Source organism: Spea bombifrons, chromosome 3 (genome assembly GCF_027358695.1).
Source record: "Spea bombifrons isolate aSpeBom1 chromosome 3, aSpeBom1.2.pri, whole genome shotgun sequence".
Classification (NCBI taxonomy): domain Eukaryota; kingdom Metazoa; phylum Chordata; class Amphibia; order Anura; family Pelobatidae; genus Spea; species Spea bombifrons.
Window position 1 is genome coordinate 81639834 of NC_071089.1, and position 23606 is coordinate 81663439.

Here is a 23606-nt window from a genome sequence, read left to right on the forward strand (position 1 = left end):
TTGGTAGGCGAGTATATGTGCTTTGTTAAAAAATGTAGATTCTCAAATCTGGAACATAAAGTGTTTCTCACAGACAGCAGAGATTTTACCCTTGTGTCCAACCCAATGATTCAGCTCAGACATGTTCTCTCCTTATTCTAGATACCTACTGCCTGTAGTATTCCATCCATCAACGTGGCATTGTGCTCACTTCCTCAAATATGTCTTGTATAATAATAAATAACTGTTCAGTTGTTCCTTGCCTCATGGTTTTGAAGGTATAACTTCAAAATAGTTTTCATACTATTCCATCACAATTCATGTGGCTAGAACAGATAGGTAGAACACTAGAGCATGAATGATCAATGAGCACTTATATACACACACATTCTCTGTCGCTGTTCTTGCTGTCATTGCCAAGCTCCATGGTTAATCCATCATCTACAATGCATATTTGGATGGGGACTTTGTGAGATAACCCAACTTGTCCAAATACATGAAAATGTTTACGCTAACACAAGAAATAAAGTATTTTACCAGAGATCATATCCTTATATCCGCTCATGTCAGAAACAGAGTGAGAATTCTGTATATTACTTCAGGCTAACAGCTGTCGAGCAAGTCACTTCAGTGAGATTTTGCAGAGTACAAGTTTTCTTAACATAGCACAAATACAGCATGGGTCTTACCAACACCATTCTGATAAAATATATAAACATGAGCATACTTGAAAAGAAAAGAAAGACGCTTGGCTGTAGGCCGAGTCTTCTGGAGCCCATTTATTCCACCCAAAAACATATTACCAAGCAATGGCAATGCTAATATTACCTAGTGACATGTACCTAAAGAATGCAATGTCTCCCAAACAGAACACACATTCTTATTGTAGCTTTATGGTCAAACATGGTATTGAATGTCAAAGCCAGCAAATGTACAATTATCCTGTCACTTTGTCTAAATAAATTAATTTTTTTTACCAAGCCACAATCATTGTGCTTTAAGATGGTGTTAAATGTATGAAACAAATAGCCACAGATAAAAGTTATCAGCTTCAGTGAGAGACTAACAGAAAAATATTAACTTTGACTATAGACTCCAATTTGTCTTGAGCAAAAAAATGGTAACGTTAAAACATATGTTCTGCCCTTTATATATTATAACAATTAACATGGTTTCTATTTGGGTTAGTTTCTTTATCGAATGGTTTCTCTACCTATTGTCTGTCCTGGAATACTTTTGCCTATACACATACATCTATAACAAGGCACATTTTCCCATCTTTTGTGCAGCTCAAACTGGCTTTTACCTTGGACAAGGAAAGTGGGATGCCCCAAGGATGCTACATATATAATTACAGAGACAGCAACAAGTAAGTAAACCTTGGAATATGACTATGCATCTCTCTTTCAGAATTGTCTGATTTATGAGATGTATTTAAAAACCATTTTTAAGACGATAGAAAACGTGTAAAAATGCCTCACCGAATTTTAATTCCAAAGGTAAGAAAATCGGTTATAAAATGGTATACACACTCACAAAATATATATATATATATATATATATATATATATATATATATATATATATATATATCTATATCTCATAACAAAACCTGAGTTGGATGTCTATGACAAAGCCTCTTTGACAGCATACGCTATTTAGACCTGTCTATAGTCACCTCCGGGCATCAGTGGTGATATTGATGGTAGTGAGCCAATTTTTTAAAATAAAAATAAAAAATAAATAAAAATGCAGTAGCACACTTCTCAATTATATGAAAAAATGCATATGTTTGAATATGTAAAAAGCAAATGTGCTTGTACATGTATAGTTACAGCTCTTGTAACCATAAAACAGTTTGTATTAGTATAAATCTTCAGTTCCTAAAATTGTGAATTACCTAGGATCATCAGGAGTTGGATAACTTAAGTCTGTTCATACTCACCGGTGAATTACCCCAGGAAGACAGAGGGAGAGTTGTGTTTTTGACTCATTCACTATTCTTAATGAGTGGTCCCCACCTGCAGGCGTCTTCAGCAAAAAGCAAATGTGGCCAAGCATAATTCAAACTGTGATTTAATCTTACTTATTTAACTATACATTATACATCCAAGCTTTAGAAGAAGCTTACTGGGTTTGGTTCATTATAATGTATTGTGAGGTCAAGTAGCTGAAAAGCAATGCTCCTGTAATGTCCTCACAACTCTCAGTACAGACCCCAATGCGCAATGTGTTCATTGAATACACATGAGCTGTTTCCATCTAAGTTGCTAGATACTAGTCACAAGCATATACTGTAGGGAAAGTAAATATTGAGTCACATGACTCCTTGTCATGATGCTATATGTACATTGTATTGAAGTGCTTTGCTATATATCCAACTTTTAGCTTAACTATTAATATTCCAGAGTGGATGCCCAGGAAATAAGACGGTGTGGTACTATTGTCTATACTAGTTCCGATTTGTAAGACACTGGAGATGTTTAACTGCCAAGTTTATTATGTATTATAGGCATGTACAACTCAATGTGTGCCCCCCCCCCGCTTATTAGTAAAGCGAAAAGGCATTCTGGGTAAATGCTTCTTAATCTGGCAACTCTGGATTTAAGGCAACTGTTGAGACTAAACTACTCACTGGAAATGCAGATTAATTTAGATCCTGCATAGATTTGTTTTTACGACTAGCAAGGGAAACTGACGGGCTGTTCATTACTTCCACATCTGTTTTTTAATGGCATTGAGTATCCTTAGAATGGGGTGAGATTGTAACATACCTTGTGAAAAATACTTTTGATACTGGCTTTATGTGAAGAACAGTTATCTTAACACTGAGACATTATTAACCCATACCATTCCTCCATTTATGTGGTTTATGGCTTTCCAGGCCATTATTGCAGAGTAAAAATAGCCCTGCTTTATACAGATTAGTTAATCTTTTTTTTTTTTCTTCCTGTTCTTGCCTTGGTAATTATGATGGGGTTTTCATTGTGACCTGTAGATAGCATACCAAATGAATAGTTCCAGCCAATCTATTCATGGCGTAGAATGTCATTCCGGTCAACACGGTTCCAAGACTTTAACAACATGACCTTCTTTCTGATCCTGAGAAAGCTTCGGCTCATGTTAAGAAATATTATTGTTCTTCCATGCATTGTAACATTTTGGAAGAGCACTGATTTGGATGAGTACTGAGTTCTGTAACCTTACTACTGCCTCTTCGAAATACTCAGACTCTGTCAAGGCTTCGAAACATTTAATACTGAATGACACACGTTCTATATTTTTTGTATTTCTAATCTGGAGATTGTGATGTAATGAGGAGTTACACTGGAGAGCCTTGATGTCTGTAGCTAGTCACAAGTTCCATGGAAGCTGAGGGGCTGTTTTTCATTAAATTAAAAATGCATGGCTGATGATGTGTTTTGGCTTGTTTGTCATGGGTTGTTATTATGGATGCAAACAATAACCATTGTGTGGCATATCATGACTATTGTACAATGCTCAATAATTCTGTTTGGTGGGTAGGTCTGAGCTCATAGTTTCCCCCTGAAGATACTAAAAAAGTGTTGTATGAGCCTCTCTCTTGTTAGGTCTTACGATGTTCAGGTGAGCCAGTACTGTATCATAATATATTAACAGGGGTTTTCTCTTGTAATCCTCATAACTGGAATAATTATTATGAATGTAATAACCAAAGTTTCGTACACTTCAGTGTTATCGAGCTTGTGGTAGAAATGATAGTTCAAGTATAATTACCATGTTTGCTTTGCTGACCCTGTTTTAAAGAATAGAGCAGCATTACACACAGACTCTGGGCTTTTTCTTCTATGTGGGGCCATCTTTAACATGAGGTGAAAGGGGCACCTGCCCCAGGTTGAAGCAGGTTTTGGTGCCCACTGCAGCTATCCCTTGGGCCACCTTAAACATCTGCCAGACATGAGCTAATACTTTGATGCAGGTGGAGGTCTGAGACATTAGTAGAGTCCACTCCACCAATGATGTCCCAGTTTGTGGTCTGAGCACCACCTGTAGTTGCAGGAAGCAGCATCTGATACTGCATATGACATTATACCCAGAAGCACTGAGACTCAGTCGGCAGCTGCATATACCTCCATGGCACACTAGGCTGCGGGGGGCATTAATGGGATCGTTGCCTAGGGCCTCGTTATAAGCCCTGCTTATGTCTGTTCCATATTCATGCTAGACTGCTTAACCAGCTGTGTTGCCAGCACGTGGGCACAACATGAGTTTAGAGTCTCTGTTTATGTACACTAGACATAACATGTAGCACATACAGAAATCTAAGCCACCATTTTATTGCATAATTGAGGTGAATTAAATGAATTAGATTAAAATAACTGGGAAAAAATATTTTTTTATATACACAACACACAGTGGGTTATTTCTACTCTATTAAATGCCCAATTTTTTCACATCCCGTTCATGCGTTTACACGTGAAGATGTTTGAACACAGTAACGTTTTTCTTATACTTCTAAAAAGAGAAACTAATGGCTGATCCTGATAAGTTCGTTGGAAGGACATATGCAGTAATTTATGGGTTATTTAGGGCAACAATTAATTAAATGGTAATTTTTAGGGAGATGCAACATAAGGACATCTCTGAATGCAATTTGCAAAAAACCACAATCTTAGTAAAGTTGAAGGTGATTGTGATGATAGAATTAATACATAGATGTGTCAATCTTTTCAAAATACCAGACTTCAAAGTTATCTTTTAACCAAATAAAAACTGCATTGTTATAAGGCATTCAATCTTAAGTTATATTTGTGCTAAACATGTTTAATACGCACTCATAGTCTAACTAAAGAGATTGTGTATATGCGTGTGTATATATGTATTTATGGGTTTGTGTTTGTATGTATAATAAAAGCATATTAAGGTGTGTGTGTGTGCGCACACATGTATAACCTTGGATCTCCGAAAAATAAGTATATACCATTTTGCTTTGAATGATGTCAGCATATTTACTGCCATCTACAGGAACACACTGTCAATTGCATGTTTTTTGGTATACTTGTCCTCACTTTTAGCATAACTAAATGCTGTTATGATCTAGAGGTTACATTTTTGTTTTTAAAGTTAATTTAATAGCTTTGAAGATATTTAAAAGTTTACCACAGGGAAACTGAGCAATACCCCTTAAACCATGATAGCTACGTAGGCTTGTTTTTTTTTACTTCTATATTGAGTGCTGGTGAGCTAATTACTTCTATTAAAACTGCATAGAGCTTGCGCTTTTTGCTTGAGTCTGTTTGGAAATTTTAAAGACTTGCCTTAGGGAGACTGAGGCTAAATGAGACAACTTGTTTTCTAATTGTTTCCCATTCTTGAAGCAATTTACAGTCTCACTCTTCACCTTCTCTAAAGCCATTTGACCTAATTAAAACACTCTAGCTTAAGGATAGGTCAGTAATATCCAGTTCTGGTGACAGGTGGTTGGCTGCATCCATGTATAATACATATGTATTGCTTAATTTGCATTTGTAAACAATATTACATAGGCTTAGCTAATACGAGATTTGTTGCGATGTGGCAGATCTGCTTTAGATATGTCTTGGTTTGATCTGTTTCTTGTAAGCACCTACCAACGAAGTAGCCTTCGCTTTATAGCTATATCCTAAAGGAAATACTTAAATATTAAGGATGTGCTATTAAAAGCACCTTTCACTTTAATAATTTTGTGTGCACCATTACATAGCTATCATGTATGTACAACACACTAATCTCTTCCGTATAAGAAGTATTGGCTTTCCAATAAACAGGAGTGTTAAGTGTTTGCCATAGGCTCATGCCTTAGGCTGGCTGCGTTCTGCTGCAGCGGACGGTGAGAACATCTTCTGTGCGTGCTCTTGATTGATAAGTTTTGCCCTTTGTAATATTTCTGAATAGCTTGTTAAATCGCTGAGCTGTGTACAATGTTCACCTGTTGTATGCCAAGGATGAGCTCATGAGAACAAGTCTGGAGCTGTATACAGTGGAGATTTGTTTCTCTCCCTACCATGAGCTCACTCCTTCAGTTTCTTAATGATGAGACATGCCGCTTCCAAATCTACCACGTCAGTCACTTATGCTATTGCTTCCTCCTTTTGGCATAGATGACTGTTCTGTACCTTGTACCTCTTCTCAGGTGACCATTATGATCAGCTGCTATATTTCGCTTTCTGTTATTGTTTGTGTATCTGTTGAGTGGTTTGCTATATAATCAGCTGTGCGAGCACTACAGCTGCCAAACAGTATTCCTTTATTGCCAAAGAACCCATAAAGCACGTCCTACTCTGTCTAACTTTTGTGGGGCATGTTAGGAATTCATTATTGCGTGTCACCTAATGAAAACATAACATTAATGAACCAATACAAACTATTTTTGTTTGGACAAATGAATCAAAGAAGATATAATAAAAACGGTCAAGAGTTAGTCTCACAATGGCCAGTGCTTGGACAGTATTGGCTACCACCCCATAAGCCTGTCCATCCTGATTAGTTGATTCAAGTAATCAAGATGCGAAATGGTGATGTGCTTATTCTAAATATTTTCCCCCTTGGTTTTATAAGGTTTTCATGCTCAAGTTTTGACCACCAATTGGTCACTTTTGACAACTATCTTGTACAAAAGATGCCCTTTCCTTGGCAGTTCTCTTTATTGGTTTCTGCATATTCAAAATATGCATGTATATAACCCTAGAGCTGCACTACGTTTGAACTCCAGACCCCTTCTAATCTATCTTCAGTTATTTCCCTGGCTGGTTTTCTGCAGTGAGGGGTTTTTGTGCCTCTCAAGACCTCTTGTTTAACCCTCGCTCCTGTTGTTTTAAACTTCTGGAGACTGTGTTCTCTGGAATTACTGCTGTTGCATTGAAGAAGCCTGGAGAGCAATCCCATACACTTTTAATGTCAGGGTTTGCAGCCATACCAAACAGCCAGAGGGCTTCACATTACTAAGAAAAGTTTTGATTGTGTCATAGAGTGGATAATTATAGAATCTGTATTGTGATTCTATGATTTTTTGCGCAAGCCTTTTCTTCTGGATGATTTTGTTGCACTGTATGTGTACATATCACTTTTTGTTTAAGATGTTCTTGAGCTTGGGGTTAAATTTGCTACTTGTATCATCAGTATATACCGTCTACCTTTCCCATCCTCTTTAATATACAAAGCTCACCTTACAGTAAGGAATAAGTATTGCTTTTCTCACAGGGTAGGGCATAGAAAAGGTGCTGACCAGATTTTGCCCCCAGATAGAGAATGAAGTCATCACAGAAAACTAACCCTCGTATTGGAAGCTGTTTTATATGCTGATTACAACTCCAGGTTTTATAGCAGTTTCAAACCTTTAGGGCTCTTGCTATTTACTTAAAGCACATGTTCTCCCCAGGCCCCATTCCAGGTGGGATTATTTTAGTTTAGTTAGAGCTATCTTAAAACATTAGTAACATGCAGGTGTCAACTCCAGAAAAAAGCAAGCAACAGATTGGCAAAATAGTGTACTTTATCAATGACTATATGGGGATGTGTTTTACAAAACCGGCCTCTGTTTTCTATTTCTGACTGTTCCTCTGGAATTTTGCCTTGAGGTGTGCCTTTATAAAATGTAGGGTTGGGGAAAATGGAAGTTCCACGCGAAACGGTTTGGTATAACTTGATATACCAGTGTAATGGTTTTTAATGGGTTAAAATAAGCAAAGTGTATTTATTAGAAACTAATCGTGTATACCATGAGAGCAGCTGTCTTAAATGGGGACAAATCCTGAGGACAGAAACTTTCTACTCCCTTTAAGAAACATTGTTTTGCAGGCTTTGTAAGGGTGCAGTGAGTAAAAGTGAGGGACACTGTAGGTCACAGAATTATGCTCGTGCTGTCAACTTTTCAGCTGTAATGTAAATGTTAATTCTTCTTTAATGAGAACTGTTCTAAGAAAGATATGACTTGTCCTTCTGTAGCACTGATTTTTCATCAAGATATGGGGATTACGTTGGATGGATCATTGTAAGAAAATGTGTTTATCTTCCTGCAGGACAGTGCAGCTGTTTGTGGAAAGTTAGCAAGTATCACCAAGTGTATAGAGGGTGGATCTGCTAGACTTCCAAGTCTAATGTATTGCCATATTCCAATAGAAGATTCTAGACTAGCTGGATGCAGCAATATCTGGTAGTTAACTTTTGTTTGACTACCTCAACTTAGATTTTCCAAACGTATGGACTGTAGCCCTTGAGGACTGGGGTTTTTGTTGCCCTGGTCTATGGTATCGGGATCTTCGTTACCTGCCCAACCTCCACCCTCTTTATTCCTAGGGTCGCAGGTGTTAGGTTTGACTGAACACATCTCCTTGGTGCCAATGCATATGCTCACTACACTCTGTCTGCTCCAACGCTAACTCACATGTGCTTGAGGGGGTACAACAAGACCCTCGCAAGCATACACAGAAAGCATTCCCATTGGTTTTAGTGCCATTAAACCTCACTTCTAAGGAGTTTCACTGCAGCTTCTACTAAAGGTAAGTATGTTTATTCTACTGACCCCTACAGCCCTACTGATGAAGACTTTTGTATATTTAAGTACTTTAATATGCATGAGTTTAAAGTGGACACTGAGCTATCGTATACTTTACCCGTTTGAGCCCCTATAGACGTAAAAGCTTTGCCAAGGTGTCCCATTGGACATACTGGTAGGTCGTAAAGAAAATGCAGAGGCGCGCTTCAGTGTGTGCCACAACCATTCAGTTCTCGGAATCCCACGTGAACCAATCGGTGGCTGGTAGATTCTCAGTAACGCCTATCATGGCTTTTGAGTTGTTGCTAGTGTGATACATTGTAGCTTTGTACTCTGAATGTTCCATGTGGAACACAATCTGATCCTTAACCCCTCAAACTCTGCTACTTTTTTCACTAACTTGTGCTTGTGGTGCAGGATTGTCTTTGAAATAACACCATTCATATTGGAGCAAAAACCCTATATTATAATCCTCATATCATGAGCCATTTTAGATAGAAGGACCTGCTCAGGTGCCTTAATTTTAATGTCCAATGTCCCCCTAAATGGGACCCAAAAAGTAAATGTTCTTTTGCCCTGAAGGTTTAGCAGTATTTATACCCCTGCACAGAATGTCTGCATTCATAAGTTTTTGCCTTTGAAGGCTGACTTGTGTTCAGGGTGAAATTCTGTGGGAGGACAGGATATATGCTGCCCTTTAGGATATATGATGGGAAAGGCAGTCTGCTTAATCCCCCTGGCTGCCCAGATTCAATTGGCACGTCAGGTGGGACCTCCTTCTGCTTTTTCTAATTAAAGACCACCACTATGGGTACACAAGTATTATACAAGCACTGAGCTGTTTTTTCTTTTTGACACCCAAGCCTATGGCACTGGTCCAGGTGATCCAGTGCATCATCTTATAATTAAAATAAATAAAACATGGAATTTATTACTATGGCTAGTTTTGCCGTGGGCTGGCAGCCAAATGTGCCTAGTGTACCCTGTATTGTGTGCTTTGTTAAAATATATATATACTTACCTCATGGCCCATTGAGTCTGTATAGCTGAGTGCCCCCAGCAACTACACACAAACACACTAGCACACACTCTTACACTAAAACATACTCCATCTATCAATAATGAATCATTAAGTCGATAAAGTGCAGCGCTCAATAATTTATAACAAATATGTCATGAAAGTGAATAAATGGTGTTACATTGAAACAATAGATTAATTTTATTGAATACTGCACAGCATTTCATTTATTCACTTTCATGATATATTTGTTATAAATTATTGAGCGCTGCACTTTATCTACTTTATGTCTATGGTCACATAGGGGTCATGTGCTTGGTGCTGGCAGCTTTTTTTTTTTTTTTGCACAAAGCATATAGCATATATCAAAGTACATATCACGATTCATAAGCTTATTTGAAGCGCCTTAATTAACGTTGATCTATTATAAATAACAAATCACCTTTCATTATTGTGGCCACACTTTTACTTAGGGGTCATAATGTGTTATGTGACACCAATGCATCCCTGCCATCCAGTGTGGGATGATCCAAGTCTGACCAGCCATGTTTGAAGACTCTGGCCAACCTGCCGATTCTGCTAAATTTGGTCAACTACTTTAGTGGTGTGTCCCTAATTTTTACCAAATAGACTACAAAGTACTTTAAAATGCATTCTATGGGCTGTATGGGACTTGCTACTCCTTTAAAGTGAATGTGTGCAACATTTCTTTTTCCAACAACAGTTTGGATGATTTTATAACTGCAAGCAGAAAGATATGACCGTTTTTATGTATTTTGCTATATAGACCATCTTTAAACATAAACTCTAGTTTGATTTTCATTTGATGCTGAATCAAGTTGCTAACTCTTAGAAGCTGTAAACAAATTGCTTAATGAACACAACTCCTGTAGAATGAATTCAATAGCCACTTAGTGGGCCTGCAGGCGTGGTGCTGAGTCAAACCTCTGCTGAGAAATAAGCCCTTTATAGAAAGGCACAGTCTCACTTCTCCATAATTAGTACGGAGTTACCGATGCGCAGATTCAGCCAGTGTAGCAGACGTTTGGCAAGGATGAGTTTTACTGGGAGTGATTTTCCTTTGAGAAACAAACAAGTTCTTTAAGACTTTGAACACTAATTTGAACTTGGAAAACAATATTTTGCAAAGAGAATGTCAAACAAAAAAGACAAGTGACCCTATTTCAGAAGTTTAAAATTTGCATAGGCTAAGTATGTAACTTCACAATTAAAGAAATTTAGAAGTCTAATGCAGTGGGCTGACATGGACTGGAGAGAGAGTCTTATTAAAATCTATTTACTTTTTAATAATGATGCAAATGCTAGACTAAATGCAGAATAAGGTAAAGTACTGGTATAAAATAAATAAAAAAAAAACAATAAAATGCACTCAATGTACAGTAGAAATGCTCAGTGTTACAGCCAGACACATATGAAGAGAAGGTAAGCAATGCAGCACCTTGTTTAAATAAGGAGTACAAATACTGCGCAAATCCACAATCTGATAATTTTTGCACACAACTGCTTCATCATAAGTACTTATGCACATCTCAAGTGTAGGTTTGTGAGGTACCGGGGTTACTTCGACATGGATGCATTCAGCAGGCCCAAAGAAAAAATGTTGGGGCCCGTGTTCTGAATTCAGGACAAATATTAGAATATATGCATCAGGTTTTTTTATTTCATTTTGTAGATCAGTAAAAAAAAATTATATATGTGTGTATATATATATATATGTATATATATGTATGTATGTGTGTGTGTGTTTTAAAATAGCCCTTTGATGAAACTGACAGGTTGTGTGTTGAACTAATTGCATCTCTCTGTTCTGTTAGTAAATGTAAAGGCTGGTTGCAGTCTGTTCATCAAATTATTGAATACTTTATTGTACCTTACTGAACTCAGTGAATCTTGTTTTCTTTATTCTGTGCCCCCCAAAAATATTGACACATGCAATAGTCTTGCTAGGTATGTACACTTGGTCCTGAGTCTCTGTAGTGTTGCTACTTCATTTACTTGGTGTATTGTCACTGTCTGGATACTTCTTGGTTTTCACATGCACAAATCCAGGTGGTTGCTAATGGGGCTTATATTGTCCTATGTCGTTGGCCTGTCCTGGTTTGTGTGTTTGGGTGTCTATGTGGCAGAGCCTGTCCTGGCGTGTGTTTGGTTGTCGGCGTGGCAGAGCCTGTCCTGTTGTGTGTTTGGGTGTCGGCGTGGTACAGCCTGTCCTGGTGTGTGTTTGGGTGTCGGCGTGGCAGAGCCTGTCCTGGTGTGTATTTGGGTGTCGGCATGGCAGAGCCTGTCCTGGCGTGTGTGTTTGGGTGCCGGCATGGCAGAGCCTGTTCTGGCGTGTGTGTTTGGGTGTCGGCGTGGCACAGCCTGTCCTGGCGTGTGTGTTTGGGTGTCGGCGTGGCACAGCCTGTCCTGGCGTGTGTGTTTGGGTGTCGGCGTGGCACAGCCTGTCCTGGCGTGTGTGTTTGGGTGTCGGCGTGGCAGGGCCTGTCCTGGTGTGTTTTTGGTGGTCGGCGTGGCAGAGCCTGTCCTCGTGTGTGTTTGGGTATCGGCGTGGCAGAGCCTGTCCTAGTGTGTGTGTGCTTGGGTGTCGGCGTGGCAGAGCCTGTCATATTGTGTGTGTGTGTGTGTGTGTTTGGGTGTCGGCGTGGCAGAGCCTGTCCTAGTGTGTGTGTGTTTGGGTGTCGGCGTGGCAGAGCCTGTCCTGGTGTGTGTGGGTGTCGGCGTGCCAGAGCCTGTCCTGGTGTGTGTGTTTGGGTGTCGGCGTGGTAGAGCCTGACCCGGTGTGTGTGTGTGTTTGGGTGTCGGCATGGCAGAGCCTGTCCTGGTGTGTGTGTGTTTGGGTGTCGGCGTGGCAGAGCCTGTCCTGGTGTGTGTGTGTTTGGGTGTCGGCGTGGCAGAGCCTGTCCTGGTGTGTGTGTGTGTTTAGGTGTCAGCGTGGCAGAGCCTGACCCGGTGTGTGTGTGTGTGTTTCGGTGTCGGCACAGAGCCTGTCCTGGTGTGTGTGTGTGTTTGGGTGTCGGCGTGACAGAGCCTGACCCGGTGTGTGTGTGTGTTTCGGTGTCGGCACAGAGCCTGTCCTGGTGTGTGTGTGTTTGGGTGTCGGTGTGGCAGAGCCTGACCCGGTGTGTGTGTTTGGGTGTCGGCGTGGCAGAGCCTGACCCGGTGTGTGTGTGTGTGTGTGTTTCGGCGTGGCAGAGCCTGTTCTGGTGTGTGTGTTGGCATGGCTGTCCTGGTGTGGGTGTGTGTTTGGGTGTCGGCGTGGCAGAGCCTGTCCTGGTGTGTGTGTTTGGGAGTCGGCGTGGCAGAGCCTGTCCTGGTGTGTGTGTGTTTCGGTGTCGACGTGGCAGAGCCTGTCCTGGTGTGTGTGTTGGTGTGGCTGGCCTGGTGTGTGTGTGTGTGTGTTTGGGTGTCGGCGTGGCTGGTGTGTGTGTGTGTGTGTTAGGGTGGCGTGTGGCTGGCCGTGTGTGTGTTAGGGTGTCGGCGTGACTGGCCTTGTGTGTGTGTGTGTGTGTGTTAGGGTGTCGGTGTCGCTAGCCGTGTGTGTGTGTTAGGATGTCGGCGTGGCTGGCCTGGTGTGTGTGTGTGTGTGTGTGTGTGTGTTACGGTGTTGGCGTGGCTGGCCTGGTGTGTGTGTGTGTGGTAATGTTTCCCAGCACTTTACGTACTGAATGAATAAATTGAACAATGTAATTTTTATTTATCCAGAGATAAAACGCGGTCCTGAATTTGTAGTTGCTTCAGAGGACAAATTTTCTAGGCCCAGTAGTCAGTGAGAGAGAAAGTGAAGCTTTTGTGTTATTTACTCTATTTCAATCTGCATATTTTATTCATAAGGATTAGTGGAAGTAGATTGTGACTTCAGGCCTCCCATGTATGATGACTCCCAATCCCGTCACATAAGATTCTATCCTTTATCTGCCTCACACTGATGTCATCTTTATCCGGTACACATGGATGCTGAGGAGTTTAGATTCTGTCTATTTTAATTCTCAGCACCAGGCCCATGATACTCTCAATGTGCCCAAAAGATTCTAAGAATTTTTTTTTATTTTTTTTTCTCATGGACAAAATATGAGAAATAACATATGTCTTACAATCACTTCATAAACCTATACCAAATACACCGCATATATAGTTTGAAGATAATATGCTTATAAAATAGTTTTTTACCCTTTGCCAATTAAAAAAACAAATGTCCCTGGATTTCATTTTAAAAATCAGTCACCTTAATTTATACAATTTAATCTATATAAATGTTCTGATGTTTATGCAAACATTTTCGTTTAGCACTGGAAAATAGTAACATGCATACTCAAAAGGGCCTGCATGTGGCCTACAGAATGAGCAGCGTGCACAACCGTAAAGGTTTGTGAGAGGTGCCATTTTTCATCAGGTGTTAACCCAGTTTTCCTGATGGCCAGTCTTGGTATACAAAGCTTAGGATAGGCAGTATCTACCCTATGGCTAATACAGTCCAAATAATATATAGTGGAGTTGTATGTAGTCACTGGAGTGTTTTTGATATACATTAGCCACACTGACAGTAGTAAATTCCTCTGCACAATTATGGGCATTTATTGGATCACCTTCATATACACTACAGCCCCATATAGGTAATTCAAATATATTACAGGAGACTATAGAGACCTCAAATACTAAGTGTATTATCTTTCTGTGGTTTTGGCAAGCCTGGCTTCTCATGGAAACAAGTGACTTGGTTTCCCATTTAAACAGCAGGGTGCTATTTTTTTAGCCTTTCATTTACCTTCCTATATGCCTTTATGGATTTCAAATCACCATTTCCTGGAATGGCAGAAGTAGCCAGTCCCATGGATAGCTGTTAACTCTTTCTAGACACCCATTTGTTAACTTTTTTTTTATGAAAAAAGTGTTGGGGAACAAAAGAATCTTGTCATTTGAGATCTTCTGTCAATTTTTTTTAATTTATTTTTTTTAGGGGTAAATAAGCACTGCGTAAGTTGTTGCCGCTATATAAATAGATGAAGCACTATGCATAATGGACTGGTTCAATTAAGACAAACTCTGACAAGTCATTTGACGGCTTAGATTGTACATAGAGAACTCTAGATCTTTAAGTTTTATATAGGAAGAATAAGTACACAAATACCAACAAATACAATAAATGTGAATAAAGTAGTTGACACTGTATAGCATTGAGTCACATGATCACAATGTAGTGATATTCTGCTCACCCCTTTATTCACATTTTATAGAATTTTATGACTTTACAAAAAGTCTGTGTACAGATTTGAGCAAATTGATAGTGAATAGGAGGCGCTGGGTACTTACAAATTGTTATAATCAGGAATCAATGTCTATTGACCCTCAAACTTACATTTTAGCACGTGTTCAGAGAAAAATTGACATTTTGTTGACCTTTACGTAAAATCGAACTGCCATTGTCATATTTAATATCTAGCTTTCTCACTGTGAGAAATGTCTGTCACGCTGGATGGGGCATAACATGAGGTGCATCCTGATCTCTGCCGTGCAAGGTTCTTGAATTCCTACAAGGACACATTTTGGCCCTTTCCCTCTATTCTGAGCTGCCCCCTCCCACTTACCTGTTCTCTGATTCCCCCCCCCTACTCTGGCCCATCCTCTCCAGTTCCCCTCTCCTCAGACCTGCCCTTTCCCACCACCTCTGACTTATTCCACCAGGTCTTGCTTCGTAATGAACTACGTGCAGTCTTGTAGATTAAACTTTTTTATCCGTTACATTTTTACTTATTATCTAAACTTACTGTTTAAGATGTAATGGGGCAGCTGTGATTTATAGTGCTTGGCTGATGCTAGAAGTATGGCTCCAGTAAAACATAACAAGAGTAAAATTACTTTGTTGGATGACATCCAAGGAAATCTGGGGTAGGTTTCAAGTGATTAAGTTAAGGAGAGGAAGGGTGAGGAAAGTAATTAAAATAAATCATTAAAGTAAGAGTAAGGAGAGGAAAGGTGAGGTGAGAAAAAATAAAAACAACCTGTAGGTAAAGAAATTATGTGAGTTGGGGAGGAAGGGAGAATGTAAAATAAAATGGTTAAATTGGTGCTTTATCTTTACATAACGATTTGCATAGAGTTAAAACGTCAGCAATTGAAATATCCCGGTGTATATGGGGTGTATGGTTTGATTGGGGGTAAATTGAATTGGCCAGCTTCAAAATGTCCCAAATAGGACTTGGGCGCATGGTGAACAGATAAAAAAATGATTTTGAATTAGCAATATGCTACTTGTAATGACTGCCCTATAACTGTTTACAAAAAATAAAAACGTTTACAAAAACAAAAAAAGTGTTTCTAAACTCGGACAAACATTAGAATCTAGAGGTTTTTTTTCCATTAGCTTTTGTAGTTAAGTAACATTTTTAAAATCTTTGTTTCTTTTTTTTTAACCTTGTATTTTATTTTATTTTTTTAGACACCAACAAAAAAATCCTTCTTGTCCTAAAATGAAAACCAATATATAATTTGTATATTGTTTTTAGTACACTAAATGACTAATAAATGGTGATCTCCTGCCTATACCTTTTTGATTAAGGAGCATAAATTTGTGTGAGCGTGATTCATGATCATATTTGCATGAGAAGGTAAAACTTACTGTTTATAGGCTATTTACATTTACTATCTTTTAACACTAAAGCAGGCATTCCCTGCCTTGTGATGTCAGCTTTTAGTGTGGTTGGTCTGGGAGGCACACAGTATTGTCATTTACTTCATAACGCAAACACTGACTTCACTCGTTTGCTTCCAACACTTATGCTTTTTCTATTGCTGAAAATGGACTTATTCCGCTCTTTAAGAATTTTATGCATTGCAATATTTTGAGCTACAGGCTCAATAGCAACAGGTTTTCTCGAAAAGATGAAGCCTTTCACACAAATGGATTTTATTCTGTCTTTTTTTTTCTTGCTCACTTAAATTGTAGATAATTGTAAACTCACCTGGGGACTAAAATACAAAATTTTATAGTATGCTTAATACGCTTATATGATGTTTAAAGATTAACATAGTCCAAGGAGGGCAGAAGTGTTAATGTTTCGCGGCCTTGATATCAAGGGCGACCAGGTAAGAGGTGGTAAGACCTGTGAAACCTGTGCAAAAGGGAGAGATTATAAGGTTGTTGTGTTATTTCTTTTATACACTTTAAGGTAATTATGATGTGATCACTGATGGCATACCCCCCCCTAACAGAGCTTGTTTTGGGAGAGATGTTTGATTAGGTAGAGAATCCTGCTGTCATACTTTGTAAATCAAAACAAAAGGTTTTTAAAAATTAACAGTTATCATGGGCTATTATGCCTAATTGAGGGAACACTTGTCATCATATATATCATCATCACCATATGCACTTTAATGTATATGATGGCTGCATTGCCCCTTTCTGTAGAATTTCCCTCGGGTGCATTTGCCCATTTTCTCACTCCTCAATTAAATGTCATGCAGAAGATGTATTTGGGCCCCATGTGGAAAGCGCTGCCGTTCATTTTAGTGGGAGCACTTTACTGCCACTAATTGGCTGCTTAATGCAGCCGATCAGTGGTAATTGTTGGGCCATGGAGGAGGGCACCTGTAGTTTCAGAGTTCTTTAATATGCATTCTTTACTATTCTAAAGCCATTTCTCCATTTGGACTGACTGCTCATGAAAGGTGGATGAGAGGGCAGAGGCAAACTCAGTTTAGAGATGCAATTTTGTGTATTTTTTTGAAAATTCAGCCAAGGTTTCTTTGGTTGTGGGTTTTTTGGATTTTAAATTTATTTATGTGCACTAAAAAGCACAACTATATCTAATTTGAATTTAATGTTAGTTATATTGGTCAGCATTGCTCGGTGAATTATATTTCACTTTTAGTGCATAGTGTCGTGGGGGGGGGGGGTTCTTTCCCCTCTGTTTTACTCCCAAACTGTGTTTTCTTACCTCTATCCCCTTTATAGAATAATGTAACTTCGGTGCCAGTTTTTTGACAGACTATTAGGGAAGTTGTCAGCCCTATCACTGATGTGGCACTGATGTAGCAAATCTTTTGCAAAGATTCATACTGTTTCAAAGTAGGCGCAGTGTTGGTGATAAGGCTTGTGGATGGAATTGATGCCTATGAGACATATTGTCAACGCTTGGAGCGTCTTGTCTATGCCTGTTTATAATGCCTTCAGAACATTTGGGAAGCTTGGAGTCTCACTTTCAGTGAATTTCCAATGGCAGTTAAGAGGTCAATCCCTTCAAAGGGAGGGAGCAGAGGCACATTTACATACCGCTGACAAACATTACAGTCACCGCTTGACAGTTCTGCTATTTATACTTCTGCAAATTACAATTTAATAGCTGGACGCGGCTTCTCATGCAGATTTGTCCATGCAGGCAACGACCCACTGCCAGCACGTATTAGTTGGTTAATTAGCCAGCGCGGAAACACTATTAGTGGAAGAGGCCCCTTGGGGCTAGGCAAGAAATGATAATGAATATACCAGCTCTACCGCATACAGGGATGGGGATGGTTTTCTGTATCACCAAATGCCTCGTCCTTTTTCTTTCTGTTGTATATTTTTTTTCTTCTGCCTGCCATAAAGTGCATATGTCTGGTCATTGCTGCTCTGATTAACTTTATTGACACAATCACATAACAAACCGGATTAAAGAAACAAAAGGCAAAGTCCCTGTTCAAAAAAAGCTTTAAGAAGATTATAGTAAGATTATAGTTTCCAAATGTTTTGGATCACATTAATAGATTCAGGTATTTTGTTTTGTTTTTTGCTGCCAACTTTCCCTTGTACTGTTTTTTTTTTATATATATATTTTATTATCATCACCTTTCACTTTCCTCTCACACTTTCTATGGCCATGACCCATTCCATTGGACATAGGAAACCATTCTGACTACCCAAGTTTTTATGCGTTTTGATTGTGAATTAACCCAAGACAGGGATAACCTATTTGAAACCAGCTGGTTCTCATATTTGTTAATACAAAGCTTGCCCACATTAAAAGCAAAGAAAGAATGCTAGCTTGACCATACCTGGCCCATCAAGTCTGCTCAGTGTCACTTAGCAGTCTCATGAATCCATACATATTAAGAATCAATGGGAAAAAGTGCTTCCAGAACCCTCCCAAGTTCTGTTAAGGGGAACTCTTAGTAAATATTTTTTTTTCTCAACTACAATGTTTTAGTAGAAATGAATCAATTTAAACACTGTTTTTAATCAGGGCAAATCAGCTTTTCCTTGCTTTTGAGTAAGTGGGGTTTTCATGAAACATTTAATTTTTAGCCAACACAGTATGCTGGGTTTGAACTGGTGCATGTTTAAACCGATGAAAGGTTTCCTCTCCCTTTTTTTTTTTTTTTTTTATAAATATGTATCAATTGAAACAAACCTTTCAGACTCACAAGGGAAGCTGTTATAAAGACATCCTAGGCTATCAGTGTAAAAGCTGCTGGCGTTTCAGATCTTATCTGTGGTTCCAGATTATAGAAATCCCTTCCTGTGGTTCTGAGCGATTCCGAGCTGAAGTGGTTTACACATCAAAAGGCAGACTTGATGTTTAAAACAGTATTATGGGCTCTCTTCTTTGGTCGGTGGTAAGCAGGTGCATTAAACTGGTGACTACCTTACAGGGAGGCCATCCTTTTTCCTCAAAGAAAAGCGCTTTCTCTCTACAGGATACGCCACATATCAAATGTCAAAATATTTTCCTGATATTGATGTGGGAAAGCCCAGTTTATGCTCCAGCAATGTATTAGTATGCTACTTTCACAATCATTCTGCTGCTTGTGAAAACTAAAAGGTTCAATTACCTCTTTAGCTTGCAGTGTCACAGGATCAGTCTATAACCAGCTCATAAAGCAAATACTGCAATTTAGCTCTAGAGGGATTATATTTCTCTCTAGTTTTCGCATGAAAGTTTAATGTCGTCCCTTTTTTACAGGCTGCACTTATTTAGCATTTCTTGTAAAGCTCAATATTTCTTCTGTACGTGGCGTAGCAAAGTATATATACCCTTGAATAAAGTTAAGTATATGAGATGTAACATAAGTTTTTTCAGTATTTCTGTGGCAATCTGGTGCGAAGATGTTATGAAGATCAGTCTTTGTAATTGCGTGGTCGGAATCTGCAGATGTACAGGTATTGTCTACAGTGCAGTCCGCGTGCTTCACTTCGTAATTGCGTGGTTGGAATATGCAGACATATGAAGTACAGGTACAGTGTACATAGCAGTCCCTGTGTTTTACTTCTAGGCCCGTTTTGACGCATTTTTGGCCTTGTTCTGCTTTTAACTGCAAGCCTCATTAATACAATAAGGTGTCTGCTTTGGCATATTTGTCACCTCAGTTTTTATTGTGGAGTTAAAAAGACAGACTTTGGATAATGTTCCTGTTTTTTTGTAACCACAAGTCAATTGAAGATCTTTCCCTCCCACACTTTTTTTTTTTTTTTTTTTTCTTCCTACTTTTTGCTTGTTTGAATTACCTTAATTACTGTTGAGATTACATTCAGATTCCTTTATATGGTTTCTCTACATTATACAGTTAATTGTTTGCTTTTTAGCCTTGATATTGTATGTAAGCACAATGAATCGTATACCTTGATAGCACATTCCCACATTTATGTTAAAAGAATAATTTTTTTTCTTTGTTTTAGAGTAACGTAACATCTGGTCTCCCTAGTAGGTCATGCCTGGACAACATGTGGCACTCCAGCTGTTGAAGTGCAAGTCACATGATACTTGGCCAACCTTTAGGCTATTGGAGCACCATGGGAACTCTTCTTCCACAACAGCTGGAGGTGCTAATGTTGCCCAATCCTGTGCCAGTAAAAAGGACCGAATAGACTCATCTATTGACGTTGTAGGTTCTGGACCATTCATGTTCAATCTGTGTTTCACCTACACAAAACACTCCTAGTGTGATTTTAAGTGTTATCCAAGAATAATCAAGCATAGCTGATTTTTTTTTTTTTTTTTTTTGGTTTGTTTCTAAAATAGCTTTATACCTTTAAACAGATTTAAGGAACTTTTGTGTTCTTTCTCATGCCTGCAGACAATGTTAAATGTGCCATAAATTGAACAATTTTTACAATAAAGATGGTTTTTGGGCATCTGTGTATTAGATATAATTTGTTCGTTGTGGCACAACATAGTTGAACACACTTCTGCTCCTGGATATTATAGCTAAAAGTTTTCTACTGGCAAATTATGTAATTTCTCAGGTGCATATTGGCAGTATCAACTAGAATAAACATAGTTACATCCACTGTTAAGTAGGCATGCCAATGGTTGGTTCCACTGCTTCTACATTAATTGGTGAGTGGGTTGTCATGGGGAAAAATTGAATTCAAGTCATTTTATAGTGGAAATTGTCCTATAGTAACGAAACCTTAAAGTAGTTGCATTTGTATATACCGTATTGGCTCGATTATAGGCCGCACCCTAAAAGTTAGGTGCTTTTGTAAAGAAAAATTGTAATTCTAATAGATATGCTGCCACTCTGCCGTCCCCCTCAAGATATGCTGCCACTCTGCCGTCCCCCCCTGAGATAGGCTGCCACTCTGCCGTCCCCCCGAGATAGGCTGCCACTGTCTGCCCCCCGAGATATGCTGCCACTCTGTCCGCCCACCCGAGATATGCTGCCACTCTCTGTCCGCCCCCCCGAGATATGCTGCCACTCTCTGTCTGCCCCCCCCGAGATATGCTGCCACTCTGTCTGCCCCCCCCGAGATATGCTGCCACTCTGTGTCCCCCCCGAGCAGGGCTGGCCTTTGGGGTGTGCGACCGCACAGGGCGCCACACTCCAGGGGGCGCCGCCGCTGGGTCCTCCCCCGCTGCCGCCGCCACCACGGGGTCCTCCTCCTCCGCTGCTGCTGCTGCCGCCGCCGCCACGGGGTCCTCCTCCCCCGCGCCCTCTGCACCTAAATGAAAAGATTGTTGGTTTTTTTTGTTGTTGGTTTTTTTTAACTTTAATTAACAACCTCCTTGTTAAATAAAGTTTTTTTTTAACTTTATTTAACATGGAGGATGTTAAATAAAGTAAAAAAAAACAACAACAAAAAAAAACAACAATGTTTTCATTTATGTCCCGGGCAGGGGCGCCGAGCGGTTGCTCGTGAAGTTCTCAGCAACCGCTCGACGCCCCTTACTCTCCGTCGCGGTGCCGGTGCTCAACATGAAATGCCGGCAGGACTCCTCAAGGTAAGTTTGAAGGGGCAGAGGGGGAGTAGTTTGAAGGCGCAGCGGGGGTAGTTTGAAGGGGCAGAGGGGGGGGGGCGCCAGAGGAGTAGTTCGCACAGGGCACCGGAACACCTAAGGCCGGCTCTGCCCCCGAGATGCGCCCCCCTCCCCTAGATTTCCCAGTGCAGACTCCCGGAGTCCTTGGTGTCTTGCGGGGCCGGCGGGGGACATCTATTCTACGCAATAAGCATTGCATCTGCTGCTTTCGATACTGTTGATCACCACCTTCTTCTAGACTCACTTGCTTTTATAGGCATTTGAGATACAGCTCGCTCCTGGATCTCCTCATATCTGTCTAACCGTTCCTTCTGTCAACTTCTCTGGCAAGACATCACCACCCCTTCCACTTTCAGTTGGTGTCCCCCAAGGTTCAGTCCTTGGCCCTCTGCTCTCTTTATACTTCCTCTCTTGGCAAACTAATCAACTCATTTGGCCTCCAGTATCACCTATATGCAGATGATACCCAAATCTACCTGTTTTCTCCTGATCTCTCTCCATCTCTCATGTCCTGTATTACCAATTGCTTGTCTGCTATTTCTTCATGGATGTCACAACACTACCTGAAACTTAATCTTTCTAAAACGGAACTCATTATCTTGCCTCCCTCCATCTCCACTCCACTACCTGAATTCTCTATCACCATTAACACGACTATCTCTCCTACTAACCAGGCCCGATGCCTTGGGGTCATCCTTGACTCAAACCTCTCCTTCATCCCTCACATTCAGTCCCTCGCCAGATCCTGCCGCTTGCACCTAAAAAACATCTCTCGTATCCGCCCATTCCTCACCCAAGAATCCACAAAAACTCTGGTTCATTCGCTTATCATTTCCCGTCTTGACTACTGCAACACTCTTCTGGTTGGCACTCCACTGTCTCGACTCTCTCCTCTACAGTCTATCCTAAATGCTGCTGCCAGGCTCAACTTCCTTGCACGTCGCTCCTCTTCTGCTTCCCCCCCTCTGTGAAACCTTCCACTGGCTCCCAATTACCTTTAGAATTAAATTTAAGATCCTGGCACTGACATATAAGGCCATCCATAATACTGCTCCTCCGTACACTTCTGACCTCATTAGCAAATACTCTCCTACTCGATCCCTACGTTCCTCCCATGGGCTAAGGCTCTCCTCCTCACTCACCACCTCTTCCTTTTCCCGTCTACAAGATTTCACTCGAGCTGCCCCATTTCTCTGGAATCTACTCCCAAGGAACCTTCAGCATTCACTCTCCCTCCCGCACCATTTTAGCTGCAAGAACTTCCTTGTCATCGATACAACCTCCACAATACCGCTCACCCTTTCTCTATGCCTTATGTTTGTCACCCCATTTCCCTCTAGATTGTAAGCTTGCGAGCAGGGCTCTCTCCACCAAATGTATCTGTTTGTCTTAGTCTGTCAATTCTTGTCTTGTCATATCCCTTGAATTTATGTATTGTATTTAGCGCTGTGTAAACTGTTGGCGCTATATAAATAAAGGATAATAATTATCAGCATTGTATATGTTTTTTAAAGAGCCACCAATAATCACAGTAGTCCATACTGTTGGGATATCCCAGCTTGAGCACAAGCGTTTCACTTAAAACTCATTAAATTACTTGTTTGTAGACACGGATACATGATTTGTTTGTGTCTTTCAAGGCTTGGAGTTGAAGTGAAATACATGTGTGAAAGTATAAGCATCTTTTACTTTAACAGTGTATGTGTAAATATTTGTCTGAATTGGGTTTAGGGCTATGAAAAGTTTAATCTGTGACTAGCTTGTATTGTGCCTAATGAGTTATTTATTAGTGTGTAAAGAGTCAACCAGTACCATTTCACGCTTTCTTGCTATGGTTAACCAGTGT

At 40.0% G+C, this 23606-nt stretch overlaps 1 protein-coding gene across 2 annotated transcripts in view; it reads left to right on the forward strand.

The window, feature by feature from the left end:
• Positions 1 to 23606, forward strand: part of DIS3L2 (DIS3 like 3'-5' exoribonuclease 2) — a 138878-nt gene that overhangs the window by 105818 nt on the left and 9454 nt on the right. For both annotated transcript variants that reach the window (XM_053460897.1, XM_053460898.1), the window contains one exon: positions 1269 to 1348. In XM_053460897.1, coding sequence (XP_053316872.1) covers positions 1269 to 1348 — 80 coding nt within the window. The remainder of the gene's footprint in view (positions 1 to 1268; positions 1349 to 23606) is intronic.